This window comes from Lepisma saccharinum, chromosome 13 (genome assembly GCF_977018435.1).
Source record: "Lepisma saccharinum chromosome 13, izLepSacc3.1, whole genome shotgun sequence".
NCBI lineage: Eukaryota > Metazoa > Arthropoda > Insecta > Zygentoma > Lepismatidae > Lepisma > Lepisma saccharinum.
Genome location: NC_139241.1, coordinates 25,702,958 through 25,725,985, shown reverse-complemented (window position 1 = coordinate 25,725,985; position 23,028 = coordinate 25,702,958). Strand labels below are relative to the sequence as shown.

The 23,028-nt window shown below is 37.9% G+C and overlaps 1 protein-coding gene across 2 annotated transcripts in view; it reads left to right on the top strand.

Annotated features, from left to right (window-relative positions):
* Positions 1 to 6,540, top strand: part of LOC145996905 (zinc finger protein 706-like) — a 42,404-nt gene extending 35,864 nt beyond the window's left edge. For both annotated transcript variants that reach the window (XM_083133471.1, XM_083133472.1), the window contains exon 3: positions 5,853 to 6,540. In XM_083133471.1, the coding sequence (XP_082989597.1) occupies positions 5,853 to 5,942 (90 nt within the window). In that variant the 3' untranslated portion in view covers positions 5,943 to 6,540. The remainder of the gene's footprint in view (positions 1 to 5,852) is intronic.
* Positions 6,541 to 23,028: the final 16,488 nt, after the last annotated feature.

Here is a 23,028-nt window from a genome sequence, read left to right as displayed (position 1 = left end):
GTTGTTGAATCTGCGTTGTGAGAATGGAATTTCGAAGCGCGCTGAAGGAAACCTTTGTTTTTTTAGCACAAGTGTCCACAAGTGGCAACAGGGGTTACCCAGCATTGTCTGAAAATAGAATTTCAAGCAGCTGCAAGAATTGGCGCTCATTTGTCACTACGTTCTAGCTTTTCGTCCGTGAATGTTGTGCGTAGGTGTCGTTTTGTGCCCAAGTGCGAGGACATTTTTTGGGTGAAGTGACAATTTTTTAAAATAATTTTTGGGGGCTTTCTCCCTTCCCCCTCCATATATACACCAAATTTGCATAAATTTTGCATTTTGTGCATATTTACATTTTTTTTCGGGGCGGGGGAAACACAATTTTTTTTAAGAAAAGTATTTTTGAGGGGATTTCCCCCCCTTTCCCCCTCCATATGTACGCCGAATGAGCATAAATTATATATCGTCTGAATCTGTGATTCATTCTGCATACAACGGTATATCTTTCATATCTCTAGGGCATTTAGTTTCTGAGCTATAGTCATTTCAAGGTACCGCTGCATTTTGAAGCTTGAATCAGTGGCGTGCCGACAATTCCTTTTGGGGGACAACTCAAGTTACATTGGTCATATGACAATGATGCAAATATTTTTCTGTTTCTTACATGCCAGCAATAATTTCTATGTGCATTTTGAACTTTTCATATCCTTTTTTCGGGGGGCGGGGGAGATCCCTTTTTTTTAAAAAAAAAGTATTTTCAGGGGATTTCCCCCCTTTCCCCCTCCATATATACGCCGAATGTGCATAAATTACATATCGTCTAAATCTGTGATTCATTCTGCGCACAACGGTATATCTTTCATATCTCTAGGGCATAGTCATTTCAAAGTACCGCTGCATTTTGAAGCTTGAATCAGTGACATCCCGACCATTCCTTTTGGGGGTATAACTCAAGTTACATTGGTCATATGATAATAATGCAAATATTTTTGTGTTCCTTACATGTTAGCGATCATTTCCATGTGCATGTCGACACTGTCATGTACTTTTTGCTTGAGGGGAGGGGGGGGAACAAAATGTTTTTTCCCGAAATTTTGGAATTTTGATAGCCCCCTCCCCCTGCCACATATATGCCAAATTTGCAAAAATTTCATATAGTCTGAATCTCTGGTTCATTCCGCGTACAACGGTATATCACTCATCTCTCGAGGGCAATTAGCTTCCGATCTACACTCATTTAATTGAAACTGTGCATTTTGCTCAAAATCGGCTTGGGCAACCGAGGCTTACTTCTGAAAAAGGCCTTGGGCGGCAAATGGTTAAAGCCTTGTCATTCTGGGGCTCAAGTTCTCGAGCTATGATTTTTTTTTTGTACCTTGAAGCAAGCTTAAAGCCCACACTTGACATGTATAGACAACGAAGTTAGTAATATGGTGTGTTTTATACAGAGTATATCGATACACTTGTGGGTTTAATTGTATCTTCTGCAAACATGCTGTATAAAGAAACAAACTGCCGGTGTACTAAGTGAGGTGAGTGTACCACCCAGAGTGGCTAGCCATGTGCACGAGGCTCCATCCACTAAAGTGCATTCTGGAAGGTCAATGAATTTGTTGGTGTTTTTTATCCTGAATTACAGGTTTAATTGATTGATTTGCTTTATTTTACTTTGCTTTTTATGCCACTTTTGGCTAATTTGCGAAGATGGGGATTAGTTGTGATATGATGAAATTGATGAATGGACACTCACAAAATTCAAACATCCGTGTTCAGGGCTTGGATTCGAACCTGGGACCCCTGGTGTCATAGTGTGATGTGCTAATCACTCTGCCATGAAATTACAGGTTTAAATGTGAAATGACATTGTATTAACCCCTATATATAGACTCTCTAAAATAGGGCCTTTTTTGCAGAGCAGACTGTATTTGAAAATTAACGGTTCTTGTATTGCGGCAAATCATTTTTATAGATTCTACTTTTTCATTCTATTATTAGTCTGTGTGCTATTGGCAATAAAAAAATCGATTGTTGATGCCTTCTCAGTTCCTGAAAAAATATTTTTTTGCTAACTGGAATTAGAGCCGCTGTGGCCTAGTTGGTATGGTGTCAGACTACCATGTGGAAGACCGGGGTTAGATTCCTGAGGTGGGTGTTCTGGGTTTGAAATTTTACTGGCATAGTCCCTGCACAAAGTGGCTCTGAGGCTCGCTCAGCCTCAAATCAATGTGTAACTGGGAACAACCCTGGAGGGTAAAAGTGGCCAGAGCATGATGCTCATCACATCACCTCCAAAATGGCCGAGATCGAGAATATGTAGTTGGGGGTGTGGGACCCAACCACCAAATCCCCTAACTGTGCCTTCATGGCATGGTGCTGCTTGGAGGGGCAACTTTACCTTACCTAATATGGAATGTTTATGTGCAGCAGAGTCTATATACAGGGTGTTTCTGGGCTGATGATTCAAACTTTCAGGGATGATGGAGAAGGAAGGGCACATGTATCAAATAAGGAACCCTGGTCCGGAAACAACTTAGTCAAAAGTGATAAGTGAAAATCCATGTATTAAGATGTAATATTTTTATAACCTGCACAAGTTTCACAACAGTTGTTCAAAGTGGCATGACATCGTCGCACAAAGTTCTGGCATACCCGTTGGAACAACCCCAGGGACGTTCGAACAATGTCACAGGCAGTGAGAATTCTTGCCAGGGGATCCTCTTCAATCTACTACAGGTGTCTTGTACACAATCAAGGGTGGGGACAGGAAACTCCACTACTGCACTGCAGATGGCGTGATGTGTATGTCTCAGACATGGTGGTCAGTCCCGATGTGAAGGTCGGTCGACTGCAGTCTGTGTTTACAAGTTGAAGTGTAACAGTTGATCAGCTGTAGTGAAATGGAATGCCATTGTACAATTCATCCCTGATGGGACTGAAATTTTCACATTTGGATTCTGATTGTGACTGTTGCAAATTACTTAATATGACTGAATGCTGGTAAAATTTCACAGGATTCCCACTGAAATGAAAAAAATCTGGGAAATCCACCTGTAAGTGCAAAGGTCAGGGAAATCAGGTTTGGAAATGAAGATGCCACTTTTATCTTAAGCCAACTTTGTGATTGTTACATGTATATTATTTTTATTTATTTTGAACAATGTTGAACAAACTTAACCTTTAGATGGCCGAGCAGGTTTATGTCGGGGAATTTTAAATTCGAACACTCTTTGGTACTATGGGAGCAATCTACTTCGGATAACTTTTGTTTTCCAGCTAAAACATCAGCGCATGCAACCGTGTACAATTCAAAATGCTGGACCGAGGAAGAGTGGTTGGGGGCACGACCCCCGAATTTCAATGGAAGAAAACAAAAATCTGGAGTTTGCCCCCTCTTCTCCCACTATTTTGGGGAGAGGGTGCGAACTTTAGTATTCTTTTCAAAGAATGGACGTTTCCAAAGAGAATGAAACATGTTTCATATTCCTGGGTGCCATACCCCTTGAAACAAGTTGAATAATTAGCCAAAATGTGAAACTGTTTTTTTTATGAAAAATAGGTAATTTGCATATTGCTTAGAAAATTGTTATAACTCTGGCACTATGGGAGCAATCTACTTCGGATAACTTTTGTTTTGCAGCTAAAACATCAGAGCATGCAACTTTGTACAATTCAGAACGCCGAACCGAGGAAGGGGTGGGGGGGAGTGGCATGCCCCCCGAATTTCAATGGAAAAAAACAAAAAAATCTGGAGTTTGCGCCTTTCCTCTTCTCCCGCTATTTTGGGGAGAAGGCACAAACCTTAGTATTCTTTTCAAAGAATGGACGTTTCTCAAGACAATGAAACATGTTTCATGTTCCTGGGTGCCATACAAGTTGAATAATGAGCCAAAATGTGAAACTCTGTTCGGAAATGTGGCATGGATATGTTGCGGAGGGGGAGAGGGGAGGAGTTGGTCATCAATGTGAATTTCCCAGGCTTGCTCCAGACCTGTGTCAGAGCTTCCACCCAAACATAAAAGTATGAAGGTCCAAAAAGCACATTAATTTCATAATGAGCACTATGATACCATATGGTATAATCGGGCCAGTACAACCTTACTTTTGATGATACCATATGGTATCATCGGGCCAGTAACCTAGTGTACATGCTGTACAAGAAGCTTATTAACCTGAGGGGGAGCCTCAAAGGCCCACTCTCTTATTTAACACTAACATTTAAGAAAACATTTTTGCTATTGAATCGCTACTTCCTTTGGTGTTTATTTGGTGGTTATATAATAATTACAAAATTAGCATCATTAATAACAAAACAAGAACCAATTATTACATGAGTGCCTGACACATTTTTTTATCGTTGATTAAAACTAAAAAAAAAATCATTAATTTTGCATCGTTGCATTTTTGGTTTATGTCTGTGCAGTTATATGGTAGTTATAATAATAATTACAAAAATTAACATCATTAATAAAAAAAACAAGAAACCGTTATTCGCTGCCAACCTCCGTGGCAGAATGGTTATCACAGCATGCTATGATGCCAAGGGTCCCAGCATGGGTGTTCTTTGTGAGCGTCCCTTCATCATATCGTTGCTCATCCTCAACCGGCAGTAAAACGAGAGTTAATAAAAATAGTGTTTGCTGTCACCTGCATGAGTGTCATGTCAGAACACACATCCCAAGGGAAGGGGGTGGATTTGGTGTTGGACACATCCAGCTACTAAGACTTTGCAAAAATTGGTTTCTCAAACATGTTGACAGCACCAAATGTAACCCTCCTAACCAACTTACATGCATTATTTTTAACAATTAAAATCTAATAATACCTTATGTGTTAGGTTAGAATGGCAGGTTTAGGGTTGTTATGCCACTCTTACACAGCACTTAGGTCCATCCATTAGGCTCACTTCCTGATTGACTTCTAGCTTCCTTACTTAAAGATAGTGATAATATCCTGTGTCCCTCGGTGATGTTGGGTTCAGCTAGTCCTGACTTTTCTGGTTGACCTATGTATGGTGTCCCACACTAACATGTTATACAGCATCACTGAGGGTTTTATTTGCAGACACCAAAATAATGGCCAAATTTGCCAGTTACTGGGACCGACAAGTAAAGAAAGCCATAGCCTTTCACGAGGAGCACCAATCTCAACAAGGATGTGAGACTCCAGCTCAGTCATGACTGAAACCCACTTCTCTGTAAAAGCACAGCACAGAACACCAGGATCCAGAGCGAACCAATAGTAAGACTACATCCAAGCTCTGCCCCATCATAGTCATATATATATATATATATATATATATATATAACCCTACACTGGTCTCCATTTTTACATTTCTTGAAGATGAGAGCAATGTATGCACTCGAAATGTTGCAAGCTAACGCCGATTTAACCTGGCTGGTAACACTTGTTTGAATCACGTCGCCAGGAAAGCTACAATTCCTATTTGGTTATTAGTGGCATGTTAAAGCACCATAGTACAGTCTGGAAATTTGTTTTACCAAAATAGTTACCTGGAGGAAACAGTGGGGAGTAAAAGTGGCCAGGGGTGTGGTGCTGATCACATCACCCCTACCTTCGGGCATGATCAAGAAAGTGTGGAGCCCTAACTACACCCCCCTGTATGCCAAAGCACAGGGGAACACTTTACTTTTGCTTTACTTTTCAAAAATATGTTTTATTTATACTGCAATTTATGTTAGTGTTATTATGACCTGTGTGTTTAGAAAATGTACTATAAATGTATCTATAAATCATGAGTGTACTGATACACTCACATATTTATTTCTATGTGCACACATACATGCAAATGTGTGGGTGTGTTAACACTAGGCTATTTATATGCTTATTAATCACATGACCATCTGCAATTGTAGGCACAAATGCCGGATCCCAAGACCTACAAGCAGCATTTTGAGAACAAGCACCCAAAGAACCCTCTCCCGGAAGACCTGAAGGATATCTGACGTCCTCTACAATGAAGTCAGCAGACCATTACTGGAGAAGCAAGCTGTGCGGTCGTGACAAGACATTTTCTTTAATCAAGAGAGAGATTGGATGCCAAGTGTTGAAAATAACATGTGAATTTTGCAGAGGTGTTGGTCATATTTTCCGTGCTCAGAAATGAATGATTATGTTCTTGCAAGTGCGAACTATCCTTCAAGAATGTGATTGGATTCAAAGAAAACCTAAAATATTCACAGCTTTTCCACATGCACGTATAATAGTAGAAGGTCACAAGAATGCTTAACTCTTCTGGAAAATTCAACAGTTGGCTGGACAAGATGTGTTTTCTCTTTTTCTTCTCTGGTTTCTGTGTAACGCTTCATTGGATTTCTATCTAGCCGCTTGCTTGCATGTCTGTACAAGGGAATTAAACAGTTGATTTCATTTGAAGTGAATAAATAAGATGGAACAGTAAAATGCTTATGTTTGTAAAGTTGAAGAGTCTTTTTAATTGTTTCAAATGTATTGGCACCTTATACTTTGGTAAAAGTAATTGCTTTACCTAGTGGTGTGTGAATGAAGTAATTTTATAGCAAATACATATTAATAAAAATGGAATGTTCTTTCTTTCTAATGTCCATGTAACTATCTCTACCTTATAAAATCAATGTAGTAATGGGTTATTAGATGAAAAGATTTTTACTATTGCTGAACTGATAACCGATACTCTTAACCGATTCCCACCAATCCGATACCGATACTTGAAAATTGAAATAATTAAACTTTGTTCAAAATATTGATCAATATTGCTGTGTAAATATTCTTGCCCAATTATATGCATCAATTTACCAGGAAATTTGCTTCCGAATATTCATGAATTACATCTGAATATAAAAATAGATGTTATGTAATAAAAAATACAATTTTTCGTGTAAAATTTATGCAAAATGAAAGGAAAGTTTGGATTTTGCATAATTTCCAGGATAATTACACTCCACAAAAATGTCATGAAAGACCAATAAGCTGGATAAAGTATCAGCTGGCATCGGTGATGAATTCCAACTGATACATTAGCATCAGTATCTTCTCAGTCCTAGTTTTTACCTATACCACATTGAGTCATATAGAATAAGAAATGTATTTTTATAAAATAAGAATTAAAGATAAAAAGATTTTAAATGCAGTACTTATTTTTCAATTTACTTTAGTTTTTCAGATTTCAGATATATCATAGAAAATGTACCAAATCAACTTTCCCACTTGAAAATATATTGTTGGCAGAAAGTATAATATACATTAAAAGATTTTGGAAGTATTCAGTTTATATATTTTTAGTGCAGATGACTCATGAATACAACTCAATTAAAGATCCACAAGTTTTTCAACACTGAATTGATTGTTAATAACATGAAAACACTATAGTGGATATTCATGCTGGTTTTTAAGTTATAAAATTTTGTGATGTATATTAGATTTAAATAAGAAATCTTTATAATCTAGACGGACCCATAGAAATTAATTCATTTGAGAGTCCAATCATATTCTTTAATGACCAAATGGAAAAGTATAGCTTCCTTCCATTTACCCTTAAACGCATAGCATTACCATATGGTAATGCTGAACATTCAGACACTTTCATGCTAGAAGCTTGCCTACAATGAGTGTAGGTATTTCTAGTGCCAGGAGTGCTCTAGGAAGCATAAAGCTTGTGTTTGAGACAATTAGTTTCGATCCGGATAATGGCATTGTTGTGAGAGGATGGATTTGCTTTGACCTTCACTTTTTTTATTCAAAATGTCATATGCTGGAAAGTAAATGTGTTTTTATCTGATTGTCTTTCATTATGGAGTTCTGAATGTTTTCAGCATTTAGTAAACACATGTAATGTAAAAGTTATCATGTTTCATGTTCAAGAATTTGAATAACTTGTTCGAATTTTACTCATAATGGTGGTGTTACCGTATGGTAATGCTATGCAGATACAGTAGCTACAGGCTTTTCAACAATTAATTTAATTTATTTTATTGTTATTGCATGTAAAGCAAGAAATTTATGTTGTAAAACCTTTTGTCGTCTTATTATTGTCATTTACATTTTATAGGGCTGAGCCGATACCGATATCACTGTATCGGTATATGCTGATACCAGTGGTATCGGTATTGGCAAGTATTGGTTCAATATTTTTCGCCGATACCATCCAATACCAAAGATTTTGAGTGACTAGAGCATCCAAGAGGGATAACTTATTTGTCAAGGTTTGTCCATTTGAAAGGTTCGTTCACCCTTCTTTGTGACAGGTTGGGGTCCTGCACAAGAATTCCATGTACATTTCTGAAAATGATACACCTTCTGGGAAGCAGATGACAAGATCAAAGGCAGGACTAAAGTGAAAGCGCTGTGCCCAAATGTGACATTGATGGCATGTAACTGCCTGGTGGTCAACGCTATGTAGAAATAAAAGAAACAATTCATTGCCAATTCTTGCTCGCAAACTCGTGGGTTAAGAACGTAATGTTTTCAAAACCAGCATTATTATAATGCTAGGCTAATTCCGGAGTTCCTGGGAAAGGGATGAATGTCGCTGTGGGAGGGAGGGTTGTGGATTTTCTTCTTGTGCTCTACCCTTCTGTGTGACTGTTGCCGGATACCGACATTGTAGTGACACAGCAGGACATTTACAGAACTGCAAAATGAGCAGTTGTGTATAGTTTTCAGTCATTTTCCTTCCTTACAGGTTAATCTAAGGCATAAGAATGATGTTTACATTTGTATTTATTTTGCATTCCTTGTGCAAGATGTACGCTATATGTACTACATAAATTTTATATTACACGCTATAACTTTGTCTCCCCTTAACAACATGTATAATGAAATTGGAGATCATGAAATGAAGCAGGGACACTTATAATAATCCACCGATTTTTTTGGTGTATCTGCAACATTTAAAAAACTTATTTTTTTGCATCCTTTGAGAGTAGAAAGTGATATAATGCTATATGGTAATAATTTGGGAGTATTTGATATCATTAATAGAATGTGATGTGATGAGTTTTGGGACTTAATAACTAGCCTTTGTTATTTTAAACTGAAATTATACAAGTATCGGTATTGGTTAAGATATCGGTATCGGCTCAGCCCTAATATTTTATGTTAATAATAATAAAATAATAATAAAGTGCTCCCCTGTGCTTTGCACCACACCATGAAATGGGCGCGTATAGGGGGTGTGTAGTTAGGGCCACACTTTCTTGATCACGGCCGAAGGTGGGGATGATGTGATCAGCATCATAACCCTGGCCACCTTTACCCACTCCCCCCAGAGTTTTATCCAGGTACCCACTTTATAGGATGCTAGGTGGGGTGCTGGAACAGCTTGAACAGGGCAAAATCTGTGTTCTGCACAGCCGGGGATTGAACCTGGGTCTCGCATGGTAGTCGGACAATAATAATAATAAATTACAATTTCATGGAACATTTTGTACCTGTTCAGTGGCTCAGCTTTGTTGATTCTGTAATCCAGCATTGTGGAAAACATTCTTCCAAGCAATTTATTAGAAGTAAACCTACAAGATTTGGTTACAAAGCCTGCCTGGTGCTTGAAAACCTTCCGTGCATACCTCATTTATTTTGACATCTATCAAGGCAAGAGTATAACAAGATTCCACTGAAAGCAAATTTAGAAAAGCTTCAGCCCCTCTTATCCATACGATACATGAATTTCATAGGCAAAAATTCTCCCAACTTGAATTTATATGGGAAATTGCTCTATGCTACAAGACATCATTTCGTTTTACACCTAAGGGAGCTTGGCAACTAATTACAACACACAGATAAGTTTTTTAAAAAAGTGCAGTGTGCTGGTGGTCCACCAGTAGTGTTCCTATTGGACGTGTCAAATATGTTGTTGGACATCCCGTTCCACGTTTCATACATTTCTATGATAAGTGAATATTTAAGAGTAATAAACAATATGTGGATAGAGTATTAATTATGTTAGCTGAGCGTGTTTAGCTTGGAGAATGTGAGATTAATGTATGAGGTGTGTCAGGAAAGTAAAGATACAACTGATATATATCTTAGGGAAAATATGTAAGGCATGAGTTGGCAACACTGACAGTAACCTTGATCCTTACTCTTTCCAGTAGCGTTCATTCTCAGTGCTGTGCTGAGTCTTGTGGGAGTCTCATGTGCTGGAAATGGCTGTGATGATAAAGAATCTCGCCAAATGCGAAGTGCATGCTGTGATGTGGTTTCTCCAGGCAAATGGCGAATGTCCAGCAAATTGACTCAGTTTATGGGAACATTATCTATCCTACCTCCTGCGAAGGCACATTTTGACGATTCATAATGTTCCCATAAACTGCTGCAATTTGCTGGACATTCGCCTTTTTTTAAAAAAAATTAAAGTGTTCCCCTGTGCGTAGCACAACACCATGAAGGCGTATAGGAGGTGTGGGGGTAACGCCCCACACTTTCTTGATCCGGTCGTGAGTGGGGATGATGTGATCAGCATCACGCCCCTGACTGCCTTTACCCCCCAGAGTTTCCCCCAGGTACCCATGTTATTCGATGCTGGGTGGGCACCGGGGCCGCTTCCATCGTTAGAAAAGTTCCCGGATTCGAACCGGCCGGGGATCGAACCCGGGACCTTTACCTTGGTAGTCAGACGCGTTACCGACTGAGCCACCGCGGGACATTCGCCTTTTGCCCGGAGGAACCACATCACAGCCTGCACTTCACATTTGGCGGGATTCTTTATCGTCACAGCCATTTCCAGCATGTGTGTCTCTCACAAGATTCAACGCAGCACTGAGAATGAACGCTACTGGAAAGAGTAAGGATCAAGGCCACTGTTAGTGTTGCCAGCTCATGCCTTACATATTTTCCCTAAGATATATATCAGTTGTATCTTTACTTTCCTGACATGCCTCGTACAATGGATCCATGATATTTGTATTTTTAAAAAAATAACGAAATTTTGAAAGCAATTTTAAAGTTAATTTAATAATTTCCAAATTTTAAATAAATAATCAATTTCTAGGGGTGAACATAGCATTACCATGTGGTAACGGGGCATAATTCGAAAAGGGCAAATGAACATTTTCTAAAAATGATTCAAAATCGCTTATTAGTACATAACAAATGATATTAGACTAAAAATAAGAAAAAAAAATGACAAAATAATTCATGCGTTTAGGAGTTAACCACGACAAAGTAAGTTTCGGTTGCAAATATATGACTTTTTTGGTAGGAACTGAAGGGTAAATTTTTCTTCCAGCTTTGCAACTGTATTAATGAGGCTTGAACTGATTTACAGGATAACCTGTAGGACCGTGCATTTCACATATGTGTAAGTGCTCCTTCACATCCTGTGTTCCTTGACTCCACTGTAGGGCTACCAAACATTTTTTGTTTCCCACACTTATTCTTATAATCCTATATCCACAAATATTTTAATAATATTGTAAAGGTTTTATATTTTGAGCATCACTATTTCTAGGCTGTTCAGTTGTTATTGTTGAGTTTTCAAGTCCACTTTTATGCAAAGACTGAGACTGGACTTGCAGCTTAAAGTAGGATCTGAACCATTATGTGCCTTCACCATGTATTGAAGCCAGGACCCCTTGAATACAAGGCAGCAACATTACCACTACACCACCGAGAAGGTACTAGGCTGTTTGAGAAAAAGCACTAAAGTCAAAATGTGCAATTTTTCATTGGACAGTTATTTATGTTTATTTTTTTAATAACAAACATTAGAGACATGATATACATGTTGGATCATTGCTGTTTGGAATCTGCATACATATTCAATATAATATGAGTCATTCCATGCCAAATCAACACAGATATGTACAATTTCCAACCTGACCATCTCCGATTTTCATGAAATTTGGGGAGTTGAAACTATGCATGAAACGTAGTAACTATGAAATTTTTTTAGTTTCGTTTGTCTTGTAATTGTTAGATTATTGAAGGTCAAAGTTTGCTTAAATTGTTCCTTGTTGAGCCTGCTTAGCTGTACTAAATGTGCTGTAACTCCATCCCTATTTTGCCTAGGAAGCTCAAATAAAGCTTATTGTACAGGAAATTGAACAAGCTTTCCAGTGATATATAACAAGCATACCTTTGGATAAAAATATAATTTTGTCACATGATCTTGATCTTTGACCTTGAATATCTCAAAACATGTCATCACCAAAAATCGTGAAAAAAATATATTTGGTACCTCATGCCATACTCTAAAACATATCAAAAAATCATTCTGGGACTGCAAGGGGATCAGAAGATACAAATAATATGTGTAACTATGTGACTGATAAAAACCTCATTACATGAAATATGACGAGTCAAAAGTCCCTTAACACCACCTACAAAATGTAAAGGAGTTATCCTGGTCATGAAAGAAATAGGTTAGGCACAGGGAGATCCCTAGCTGTGTGTGTCAAGCGAAGGTCTGGCATATTGCTGACCGCCATATTGAATTAAACGCAAAAAATTCAAATGAAAGGAGGTGATGTGATATATCAAATCAGGCTAGAATTTCACAAGAAATGAAGCAGTGAAGGTCTTTCCAACATATATTTAACCAGCAAAAAGTTATACGCATATCTTTTTTCACTTACGATATATGCACATTATAATGTTGTCAATGTTCCTCTGAGCACACTCGTTGATGTCTCTTACACTCACATAGAACATTTGGCAATGTAGCAGGTGCAACATCATTGAACGCAGCAACTATGCCTTCTCTCAGATGGTTAATATCATGGACTTTTAGTGCATGCACCATTCTCTTCAAATGTTTCTGAAGGTAAAAGTCCTCCTAAGATGTTAGATCTGAGGAATGTGCATGCCTTTTAATAGATCCCCGTCTGCCCATCAATCTACCTAGAAATTTACCATGAAGCAATTGCCACAATGTTCACATAGTGTGGTCACGCTCTGTCCTGTTTCAAAACTCTCGAAAAATGCCATATCCCATAAGCAAGGATGAAAAACCTGTTCACTTAACAGATCCAAGAAGCCCTCATCATTTAAGGTTCCGTTGTTGAATATGGACCAACCATTCCAGTTCTCCATACACTATACCACATCATTCGCTTACCAGCAACAACCATTCGGCTGGGATCTGTCTACTGTATATTATCAAACCACAGGTATTGCATATTCTTTTTATTAACTTCACCGTGAACATAAAAACACTGAAGAATTTTTCATTCCAAAGGAAGTGTCACGTAATTGTTTGAGATACTTTTCCCAATATTCTTCACAATTCAACTATTTGGTGAATGTCGTTGATTAAAATCATATGCAATGGTGCGTATACTTCTTTCTCTCCAGATATGTCGTCATTGCCTTGTAATCGAGGGGTCCCGGGTTCGATACCCGGTGGAGGCATAAGTGGTTCGGATCCCACTTTAAACTATAGGTCCAGTCCCAATTAGCCTTACTGTGCATAAAGTGGACTTAAAACATCAACTCATACAAACTCATACTCTCCAGAGATGTCAGCGTGATCTCGACGAGTTCCTAAGACGTTAGAAGCATTCTAATGCTTTGTTTTAACACCTCGAAAAGGAGAAAATGGTTACAAGCATGCAGTAATAACTTTTTGCTGGCTAAAGATACGTTGGAAAAACCTTCGCCGCTTCATTTCTCGTGAAATTCTAGCCTGATTTGATATATCACATCACCCCCTTTCCTTTGAAATTTTTTGCTTTGAATTCAATATGGCGGTCAACAATATGCCGAACCTGCGCTAGACACACATACAGCTAGGGATCTCCCTGTGCCTAACCTATTTCTTTCATGACCAATTATACCCAGGAAAACTCCTTTACATTTTGTAGGGGGTGTTAAGGAACATTTGACTCGTCATAGTTCATGTAATGAGGCTTTTATCAGTCACATAGTTACACATATTATTTTGTATCTTCTGATCCCATTGCAGTCCCAGAATGATTTTTTGATATGTTTTAGAGTATGGCATGAGGTACCAAATATATTTTTTTCACGATTTTTGGCGATGACATGTTTTGAGATATTCAAGGTCAAAGATCAAGATCAAGTGACAAAAACATATTTTTATCCAAAGGTATGCTTGTTACATGTCACTGGAAAGCTTGTTCAATTTCCTGTACAATAAGCTTTCTTTAAATAACTCTGATGATACAAATCTAAACAATTATAATAGAATAAAGCGAGAAGTTAACCGCACGTTTAGAAGTAAAAAAAGAGATTACTTGAAAAGCAAAATTAACGAAATTGAAACAAGCAGCAAAAATAAAAATATCAGAGATTTATATAAAGGTGTAAATGAGTTTAGAAAGGGGTGGCAACCTAAAGTAAACTTGATAAAAGATAAAGATGGTGATCTTCTAGCTGACCCAAACGATATTTTAAATAGATGGAAGAACTACTTTAATGACCTTTTAAATGTTCATATAGGAGATAAATCAGAAGTAAATGAAGTCCACACAGCAGAACCTTTAGTTCCAGAACCTAACTTGACTGAAGTTAAAGATGCAATTAAAAGGCTAAAGAATAACAAAGCACCTGGCATTGATTTAATACCAGCTGAGTTAATTAAATATGGTGGAAATTCATTAATATGTCAAATTCATAAATTAATTTGTTTAATATGGAATAAAGAAGAAATCCCTCAACAGTGGAAAGAATCCATAATTGTTCCTGTGTTTAAAAAAGGTGATAAAATGAACTGCAATAATTACCGTGGAATTTCTCTACTCTCAACAACATATAAAATATTGTCTAACATTATTTTAACAAGACTAACCCCATATGCTAATGAAATTATAGGTGATTATCAATGTGGATTTAAACGTAACAGATCAACTACAGATCAAATTTTTCACATCAGACAGACACTTGAAAAAAAATGGGAATATAATCAAAATGTCCATCAGCTATTCATTGATTTCAAGAAAGCATATGATTCGGTCAAAAGAGATAAATTATATAATATATTAGTAGAGTTTGGAATACCTAAGAAGCTTGTTAGTATGATAAAAATATGCACCAGTGAAACAGAAAGTAAAATTCGTGTGGGTATTACTATGTCTGACAAATTTACAATTCATGATGGGTTAAAACAAGGAGATGCATTATCTCCATTGCTCTTTAATTTTGCCCTGGAATATGCTGTTAGGAAGGTAAAAGAGACTAAAGAAGGACTAAAATTAAATGGTGTGACTCAGTTGTTAGCATATGCAGATGATGTAGACTTACTGGGGGATGATGTGAATACAATTAAGAATAATGCTAAAATATTTTTCAAAACTGCTAAAGAGATAGGTTTGGAAGTTAACAAAGACAAAACTAAATATATGCTTACAGGCCGAAACCAAGTGTTATGTAATAATCAAAATCTAATTATTGATAACAACTCGTTTGAACCAGTCTCCAAATTCAAATACTTAGGAGTAACATTAACAAATGAAAATTATATTAAAGAGGAAATAAAAAGTAGGCTTAATTCAGGAAATGCATGTTACTACTCTCTTCATAAACTTTTGTCTTCTCGTTTAATATCTAAGAAACTAAAAGTTAAAATATATAAAACAGTAATTTTGCCTGTAGTATTATATGGATGTGAAACTTGGTCCCTTACATTGAAAGAGGAACAGAAATTGAGGGTATTTGAAAATAAGATCCTTAGGAAAATCTTTGGACCTAAAAGGGATGAGGAGACAGGTGAGTGGAGAAGGTTATATAATTTAGAACTACATAATTTGTATTCATGTCCAGATATTATTAGAATAATTAAATCAAGAAGACTTAGGTGGGCAGGCCATGTGGCACGAATGGGAGAGGAAAGAGGAGTTTACAGGATTCTTGTTGGGAAACCTGATGGTAAGAGACCTGTAGGAAGGCCAAGACGAAGATGGAGGGACAACATTGAGATGGACCTAATAGAAATCGGTAGGGATGGAAAAGAGTATATAGATCTTGCTGAAGATAGGGAAAGATGGAAGGCCTATGTTGCTGCAGCCATGAACCTTCGGGTTTAAGAAGGCTAGGGAGTTAGTTAGTTAGTTAGTTAGTTATAAGCTTTCTTTGAGCTTCCTAGGCAAAATAGAGGCGGAATTACAGCACATTTAGTACAGCTAAGGGGGCTCAGAAAGGGCAATTTATGCGAACTTTGACCTTGAATAATTTAACAGTTACAAGACAAACGAAACTAAAAATTTTCATAGTTACTACGTTTTATGCATAGTTTCAACTCCCCAAATTTCATGGAAATCAAAGATGGTTAGGTTGTGGGCTGTGTTGATTTCATATGGAATGACTCATATATACTTTTAACATTTTCTTCAATTGTTTAACTGAGAGCAACAGAAAATGGCAGTTTGTGACTTAAGCATATTTTACTTTTCCATAAACACCCTAGATTCGTAAAATACATCTTTTACTTTGTAGAAAGATAGGCACATTGAAAATATATTTTTCTCCTCCTTACTTTTTAACGGGTAATTCCCAAACTTCTTCGTTTCATGGCACCCTTAGTGTTTCAAGATTGTTCCGTGGTGCTCAAATCAGAATGTAGGCCTATCTAACACTTGCAATGCTCAGTTAATGTGGTTAGTTTGCTTGCCTTAAGTTAAAAACACACATTTCAAATTCAGAAACATTTTAGATGTAAAAGAAAAGTACTAAATAAGCACATATTAGATTGATTGATTGATTTGTTGGTTTAAGTCCACTTTATGCACAGTAAGGCTAATCTGGACTGGACCTACAGTTTAAAGTGGGATCCGAACCACTTGTGCCTCCATCGGGTATCCAAGCCAGAACCCCTTGATTACAAGGCGACGACGCTACAACTGCACCATCGTAGAGGCCCCAAGCACATATTTGGAATAATCATGTCATTGTACTTCACAATGTACAATTGTAAAAATATTGGAACATTTCAAGGTGTCTCTGTGAGCCAGTCATGGCACCCCAGGACACTGCAGCATACACTTTGGGAACCACTGCTCTATAAAATGAACAGTCGGTGAGGTCACAACACAATTTTTGAAAGAAATTTACTCTTTCTTTTTGCTTTTCTATAAAAAGTGAGAAGTGGATAACAAGGGTGGTGCCATTCAAAGTTAGTTTCTGTGAATTGAAATATTTTTTAAGATCACAATTTTACTAGCTTTAGCATTAGGGTTCTTTGTCAAGAGAAAATAGTATGGTATTTTTTTTCATAATTTTTATAAAAGTTTTAGGGGTCGCTACCACATCATGAAGTTTTGTATTACAAAAGACTTAATACGGCTGTTCGTAACTTTATTATAAGCAACTTGACAACAATATTAAAGATTATTTGTGAGTTAAATCAGTAAAATCATCAGAATTTAAACTTAAACTTACTGGAACTGTTACGTACAAAACTCTAAACTTAAAATATATGTATATAATAATCATAATATGTAGATGTACATACATTTCAATAGCTAGGTGGATTTACGCGCATCAGGGTATTTTTGTCTGTACTGTTTCACCAGCAACAACAAGTACTGCTTTTGTTCTTCATCTGTTGTATGCAATTTATTGTATTCTTCCATCAACGCCACTCACCGCTCTGCAATATCTATGAGATCGACATCTAGTGTTATACGCTTTGGATGATGATCGAGTCCTTCGCCATGCAAGGCATCCACCTAACTTCATCATCGAAAAAAGCAAGTGCAACCAACTCTTTTGACAAGTACCACAGATGGCCTGTAAACTTCTTTAGAACAAATTTGGCCATTGCTTGATTGATTTTTTCATACTCTTTTAAATATTTTAGAAGCTGCAGGTCATTTCTAGGTGCCCAACAACTAGAGGCAGCTTGAAACCAGTATCTCAGGTAAATTTTTACTGTAAATACACAAATATCACAAACTCCCTGCTCTTCTTTTCTTGTAAGCTTGAACTGATCTCTATATAAATAAATCTTCAAGGAATAGATCGCATTAGCCATCCACCTTGCATGATGTAGTCCCGCAGGTGCTCTAAAAGATATTCCTTCTTTAGGGATCCCTCCAAGGAATATAATCATAAGGCTTAATAGTTCCTTGTAGTCATCTCGTGGCTGGAACCGTTCAAGCTGATTCTGGGCAAAGGAGATCATATCTGTGGTAATATTTCTAATCTGTTTTATGGCAGAAGTATCAGTGGTAACAGTTCACTATTGTGCTCTAAGTTTTCTTAAATCTTTTGAAAATTAATGTTTCTGGACCAGTGGATGTGCCAAGCGCCTGAAGAACTATTGCTTCTAGCATAATTTCCATAATGCGGTGGCGACAAGCCAACCATAACATGTCCTTTTCCATCTTCTGCTCCAACAAAATACAGCTGATCGATACTCTTACCTGCCACTAGAATTGGAAGACGATCTACAGTTTCATGTCCAAAAATATCTATCATTTTTCCGTCCCAGTGAATAAATAGTAAGTGGCACGTTTGGCTTGAACACATTTTTTAAAGACTCAGCAATCTTCTGTTGAAACTTTTAATACTCTGCCCCTCTCTGTCCAGCATTTTTTTTTCAAATGATCCTTTTTCTTTTGAGCCTTAACTTCTTTCGTTGCGAGTGCTTTAAGGTAATCGATTGAAAATAATATATGGTTATTTTAGGTATTTTTTATTTTATTTTTCATGCAATAATTTATCCTGGTTTTCCAGAACTTTACATGTGTGTGTGTGGTTACTTGGCTTGGAAAAGTTCTTGGAAACCAGAACAAAACATCTCATGAAAAATAAAATAAAAACCATTTGAAATAACCATATATAATTTTGCATCTACAAAAAGTGGTTATGCAAACCTTCCAAGAAGAACCTAGTTAATGTAATTGCATTAGAAAATGTATTCAGTGTAAATGTTTAATGACTGAAGGCAAAGATGGGTTCATAAATTTAATTTTCATTTGATAATTTGAAACTAATTATTTCATTACCTATACATTTTCAAAGCTGTGTACTTTTCTAAACAACTTTTGAGATTTTATTTTAAAGAATAAGGAGGCAGAATAGGGGAATTGAATGTGGGGAAAGGGAGTTTTAGAGTGGGGATTTCTTGGTATCCATTAGAAGAAATATGTGTGGTGAATCTGGAACATTCCAGGTATAGGGTTCTTTCTTTTGTTGTTTCTTGAGAGTGTTGTGCATCAGTGTTTGTTGTGTTCATGTGTGTATTTATGTATTTGAGTGTGCATAATAGTTCTACGGGATGTCATGTTCAGTGTGGGTGTGCTATCGAGGATGTGCTTGAAAGACAATTTAGTTTTAGAGATATTGCACAAGAGCAGGCAGACCAATCCCAGATGTACCAGAGCTCTTTGTGTTATGGAAAGTCAGAAACTGGGAATATATGAGACATTTCTGTGCTTTCACATAAACTGGAAGCTCATTCACCTAACAGGATATCTAAGTTAAACTTTTCTGCTGCCCTTCAGCAAGGAAGGTGTCCGCATCATTGATTTTGGATATATTGTTATTTGTACAGACAAGAAAATTCAGTTTTGTACCTTTTCTGTCCACACAAAATCCTTTAAAGGAAGTTTGCATTTACCACTTTTGTTTTTTTGTGAGTTCTTTACTGCTTTCATTTGAAAATTTTGATTTTCTCAAAAGTTTTGGGATGACTTAGGCACTATCAGCTCTCCTCTCCTCTGCATACGTCAGTGAGTGCAACAAGAACAAAATTTGAATGTCAGTTTTGTAACTCATAAGTTCAAACTTCAAATGTTTTGAACAGTTTTATACTCTGTGTAAAAGGTTCAAGAGAAATTTGATCCATCTATCAGGTTGTGAAATCAGTAAAAAACTGGAGGGTAGATCTTAATTTACTCTCTCTCTCTCTCTCTCTCTCTCTCTCTCTCTCTCTCACACACACACACACACACACACACACACACACACACACACACACACCCCTGTTTTCCCACCCTCCATTAAGAGGAAGCTGGACTTTTCACGCCAAAGCGAGGAAGTTTTAAAAGTGCTCTGATTGGACTGAGATTTTTATACGTAATAGAGGTACTCCCGAGGATAGCGGGAATCTGGGTGTGGCTGCTATACACTCCATGGAAGTTGAGATATTGACAATGAATGGGCGGACAAGCACAGCACCCCCAAGAGAGGAAGGTGCAAACTTAAGAGGATTGCGAGGAATCGTTATTCATTTGTTATTTCTTAGGTCACACACTGCGTTGACGAAACGTTATGTAAGAGGAAGCCACAAGCACCAAACCCCGAAGCGAGGAACCAACTAAACACAATAGTGTCCGTAAAACGTGAATAGAGAGGAACTACGTGTCACGTTATGATGAGTGACGGGTGATTCGAAGCGCGCGCTGGTGTTTGACGTTCCTAACTCGGCCCCCATTGGCTGCGCTACCTGTCAGCAATCTGCCGTCGATCACGCGGCAACCCAAGCGCCGCCCTCCATACCAAATCATATGGGAATAAATGTTGCAACAATGTGCGAGAGCGTCTCCGCGCCAAAAGGGGTGGAACAAGCTGGTTTCGGATGGCTTAGTAACGGTGCAAGCGGTACGACAGGCGAGGAACGTACGTACGGTGGCCATTTTCTACCTCGCGCAATTAGTCGACGTAAGGTGAAAGGACATAAATGGGGAGTTGTATCTTAGGGAGATAGACTAAATTGTGGTAGAATGAAAAATTATTCTTATAAAAAGAATATATTTGAATTTTCATCACATGGAATTGTTACTTGTTTGGGTTAGTTCTTAACACCGCTTTATGCACAGAAAAGCTAATCGGGACTGGACCTACAGTTTAAAGTGGAAACCGAACCACCGTGCAATGTGCATCTACCACTACCATTGCATGGCATCAGATAATATTATTTAGATGGATATTGTGATGCGTTGGAGGCTGATCGCTGTTAGTATTGTCAGTTGGGATGTCTAGATAAAACTGTTTTTTCTTAACTTCCATTAGAACGCCGTTAAGTCATGTTGATATTTACTTATATTTATTTATTTAACATAAAATATGTGTACCGTCACGTTGACCTAGAAGATGGTCGGCCCCCGTTGCGGAGTGGTTAGCACATCGCGCTGCAACGCCAGGGGTCCCAGGTTCGAATCCTGGCTTGGGCATGAACGTTTGTGATGTCTATTCATCAATTTCATCATATCATCACTCATCCCCATCTTCGCAAATTAGACAAAAGTGGCACAAGAAGCGAAGTAAAATAAATTTTGCTTTCTAGTGTCCTTTCGGGAGGCACTCGCTTCACTTTCACCGGCAAATGTTCTCACGTAGGACGCTGCTCCTCAGTCCTCAATACTCAGTGGTGGCGATTGGGTTCCAAAACAAGGGGTCAAGGTACCAAAACTGGGTGGGGGGGCAAAGACAGTATATTTCCCTTTGTAGATAAGATTTAGCATAGTGTGAGGGCAAAAGTGGCGAGAAGTGGAAGGCAAATGCCCCCCCCTCGCCTCCTTCCTAATCGTAACCAAATAGCCCTTTCACAAAACAACATCGAAAACGAAATCAACCGCAAACGTACGGTCGCGGACACTTGTCGGTTGTAATGATTTAATTGAAAGTCAATGGTATTGTTATAATCCAGAAGTGTCCCTGACTGTACAACGTGCAAAGTGTCAACTTAACAGCTTAGAACAAGCGAGGCAACCCTAGAGGGCCAGGGATGTGGAGGAGGCAAGGGGAAACTCCGAAAGCGAGTGACCTTGACTGGAGTATACTTGGCGTCAGTATTGCCAACAACTTGAACGTAAAAGTCGCTAAAAGTCCTTAGAAAATCCGCTAGAAAGTCGCTAAATGAAATGCAAATGCTCTAGAAAAAGTCGCTAAATCAAATGTACTTTTAAAAAATAGCAAAAAGGTGAAAAAATCGAGTACTTGCCTATAAAAGCAACATTTCCTCGTTACTTTCCTCTTCCTCTGAACACTGCACTTCACACTGATTACCGATGTCAGATACTAAATCATCGAGAAAATGCACTGCAAGAACGTTGTTTATTATTTCTGTGCACTTGGTTTTATGCAGGCGAATGCATGGTGCACTGCAGCTGTCAGTCACCAAACCTTTTCATACATAATTCGGACAAGTGATTCACGGTTAGCAAAGAACAGTGTTCGGCAATGAATAAAGCTAAAATAGCTTCAGCAGTAGAAGTATTTAAATTTTCCGGTTTGAACTGTTTTTCTTCTGTTTTGCAGAACAGAAGTAACCAGATCTGACTTTATGTATCTGTGTTTCGAAAGTTTTTTTCAGATCAGTAGTTTGGGCATACAGATAGTTCTACTTTGCAGTACTTACAATACGCTTTCGCCGTGTCACTATCGACAGGGGTTAACCATTTGTAGTTTTCCCACTCCTTCCGATAATGTTTCTTGTATTGCGGTTTTCCCCACACTGGACACTGCCCTGCCCTGGGCTGACCTGCGCACAAACACACACGAACTTTATAATTTACACTAGCACTTCCTTTGTCACCACACACTACCCAAAAAACTCCAATCTGAACCCACGCACGACGCGACCGCGAAGTCAAACGTTCTGTTTCATAATAAGGCAGCCTCAATGGCGCCAGGAGGAGTGTCTGATAACAATGAGCTGTGAACAGTGATGTTTACAAACATCACAAACCATACTGGAAAAGGGGGTACGCTTTGCTTCAGTTTCTCTTTGTGCATCAGAAGTGAATTACGAGGGTATTTCCTTATTTAATAACTATAAAACGGACATTTTTAAGCATTTAGACGTACCTACGCAGATATTTTGTGAATTCTCCAAATTAGTCGCTAAAGAGCACACGAAGTAGCCAGAAAAGTCGCTCGTCACTTTTTCACGTCTTTTGTCGCCAGCTAGCCAGATCCGCCAGATTTAGCGACTTCTCGCTAGAGTTGAAAACACTGCTTGGCTTCAGCTTTAGTAAAGTGTAATATCATTAATTTAGAATTCATGAATACCTTAAAAATTAATTGTTCAAAGAATGATGAAGTAACTTTCTTTGTAAACAAGAATTACACTTACAGGCTGTATTATCGATGTATATAAATGTCTGAATTATTGACAATCCATTTGTATTTTGCATGAAAAGTGTTCACAAT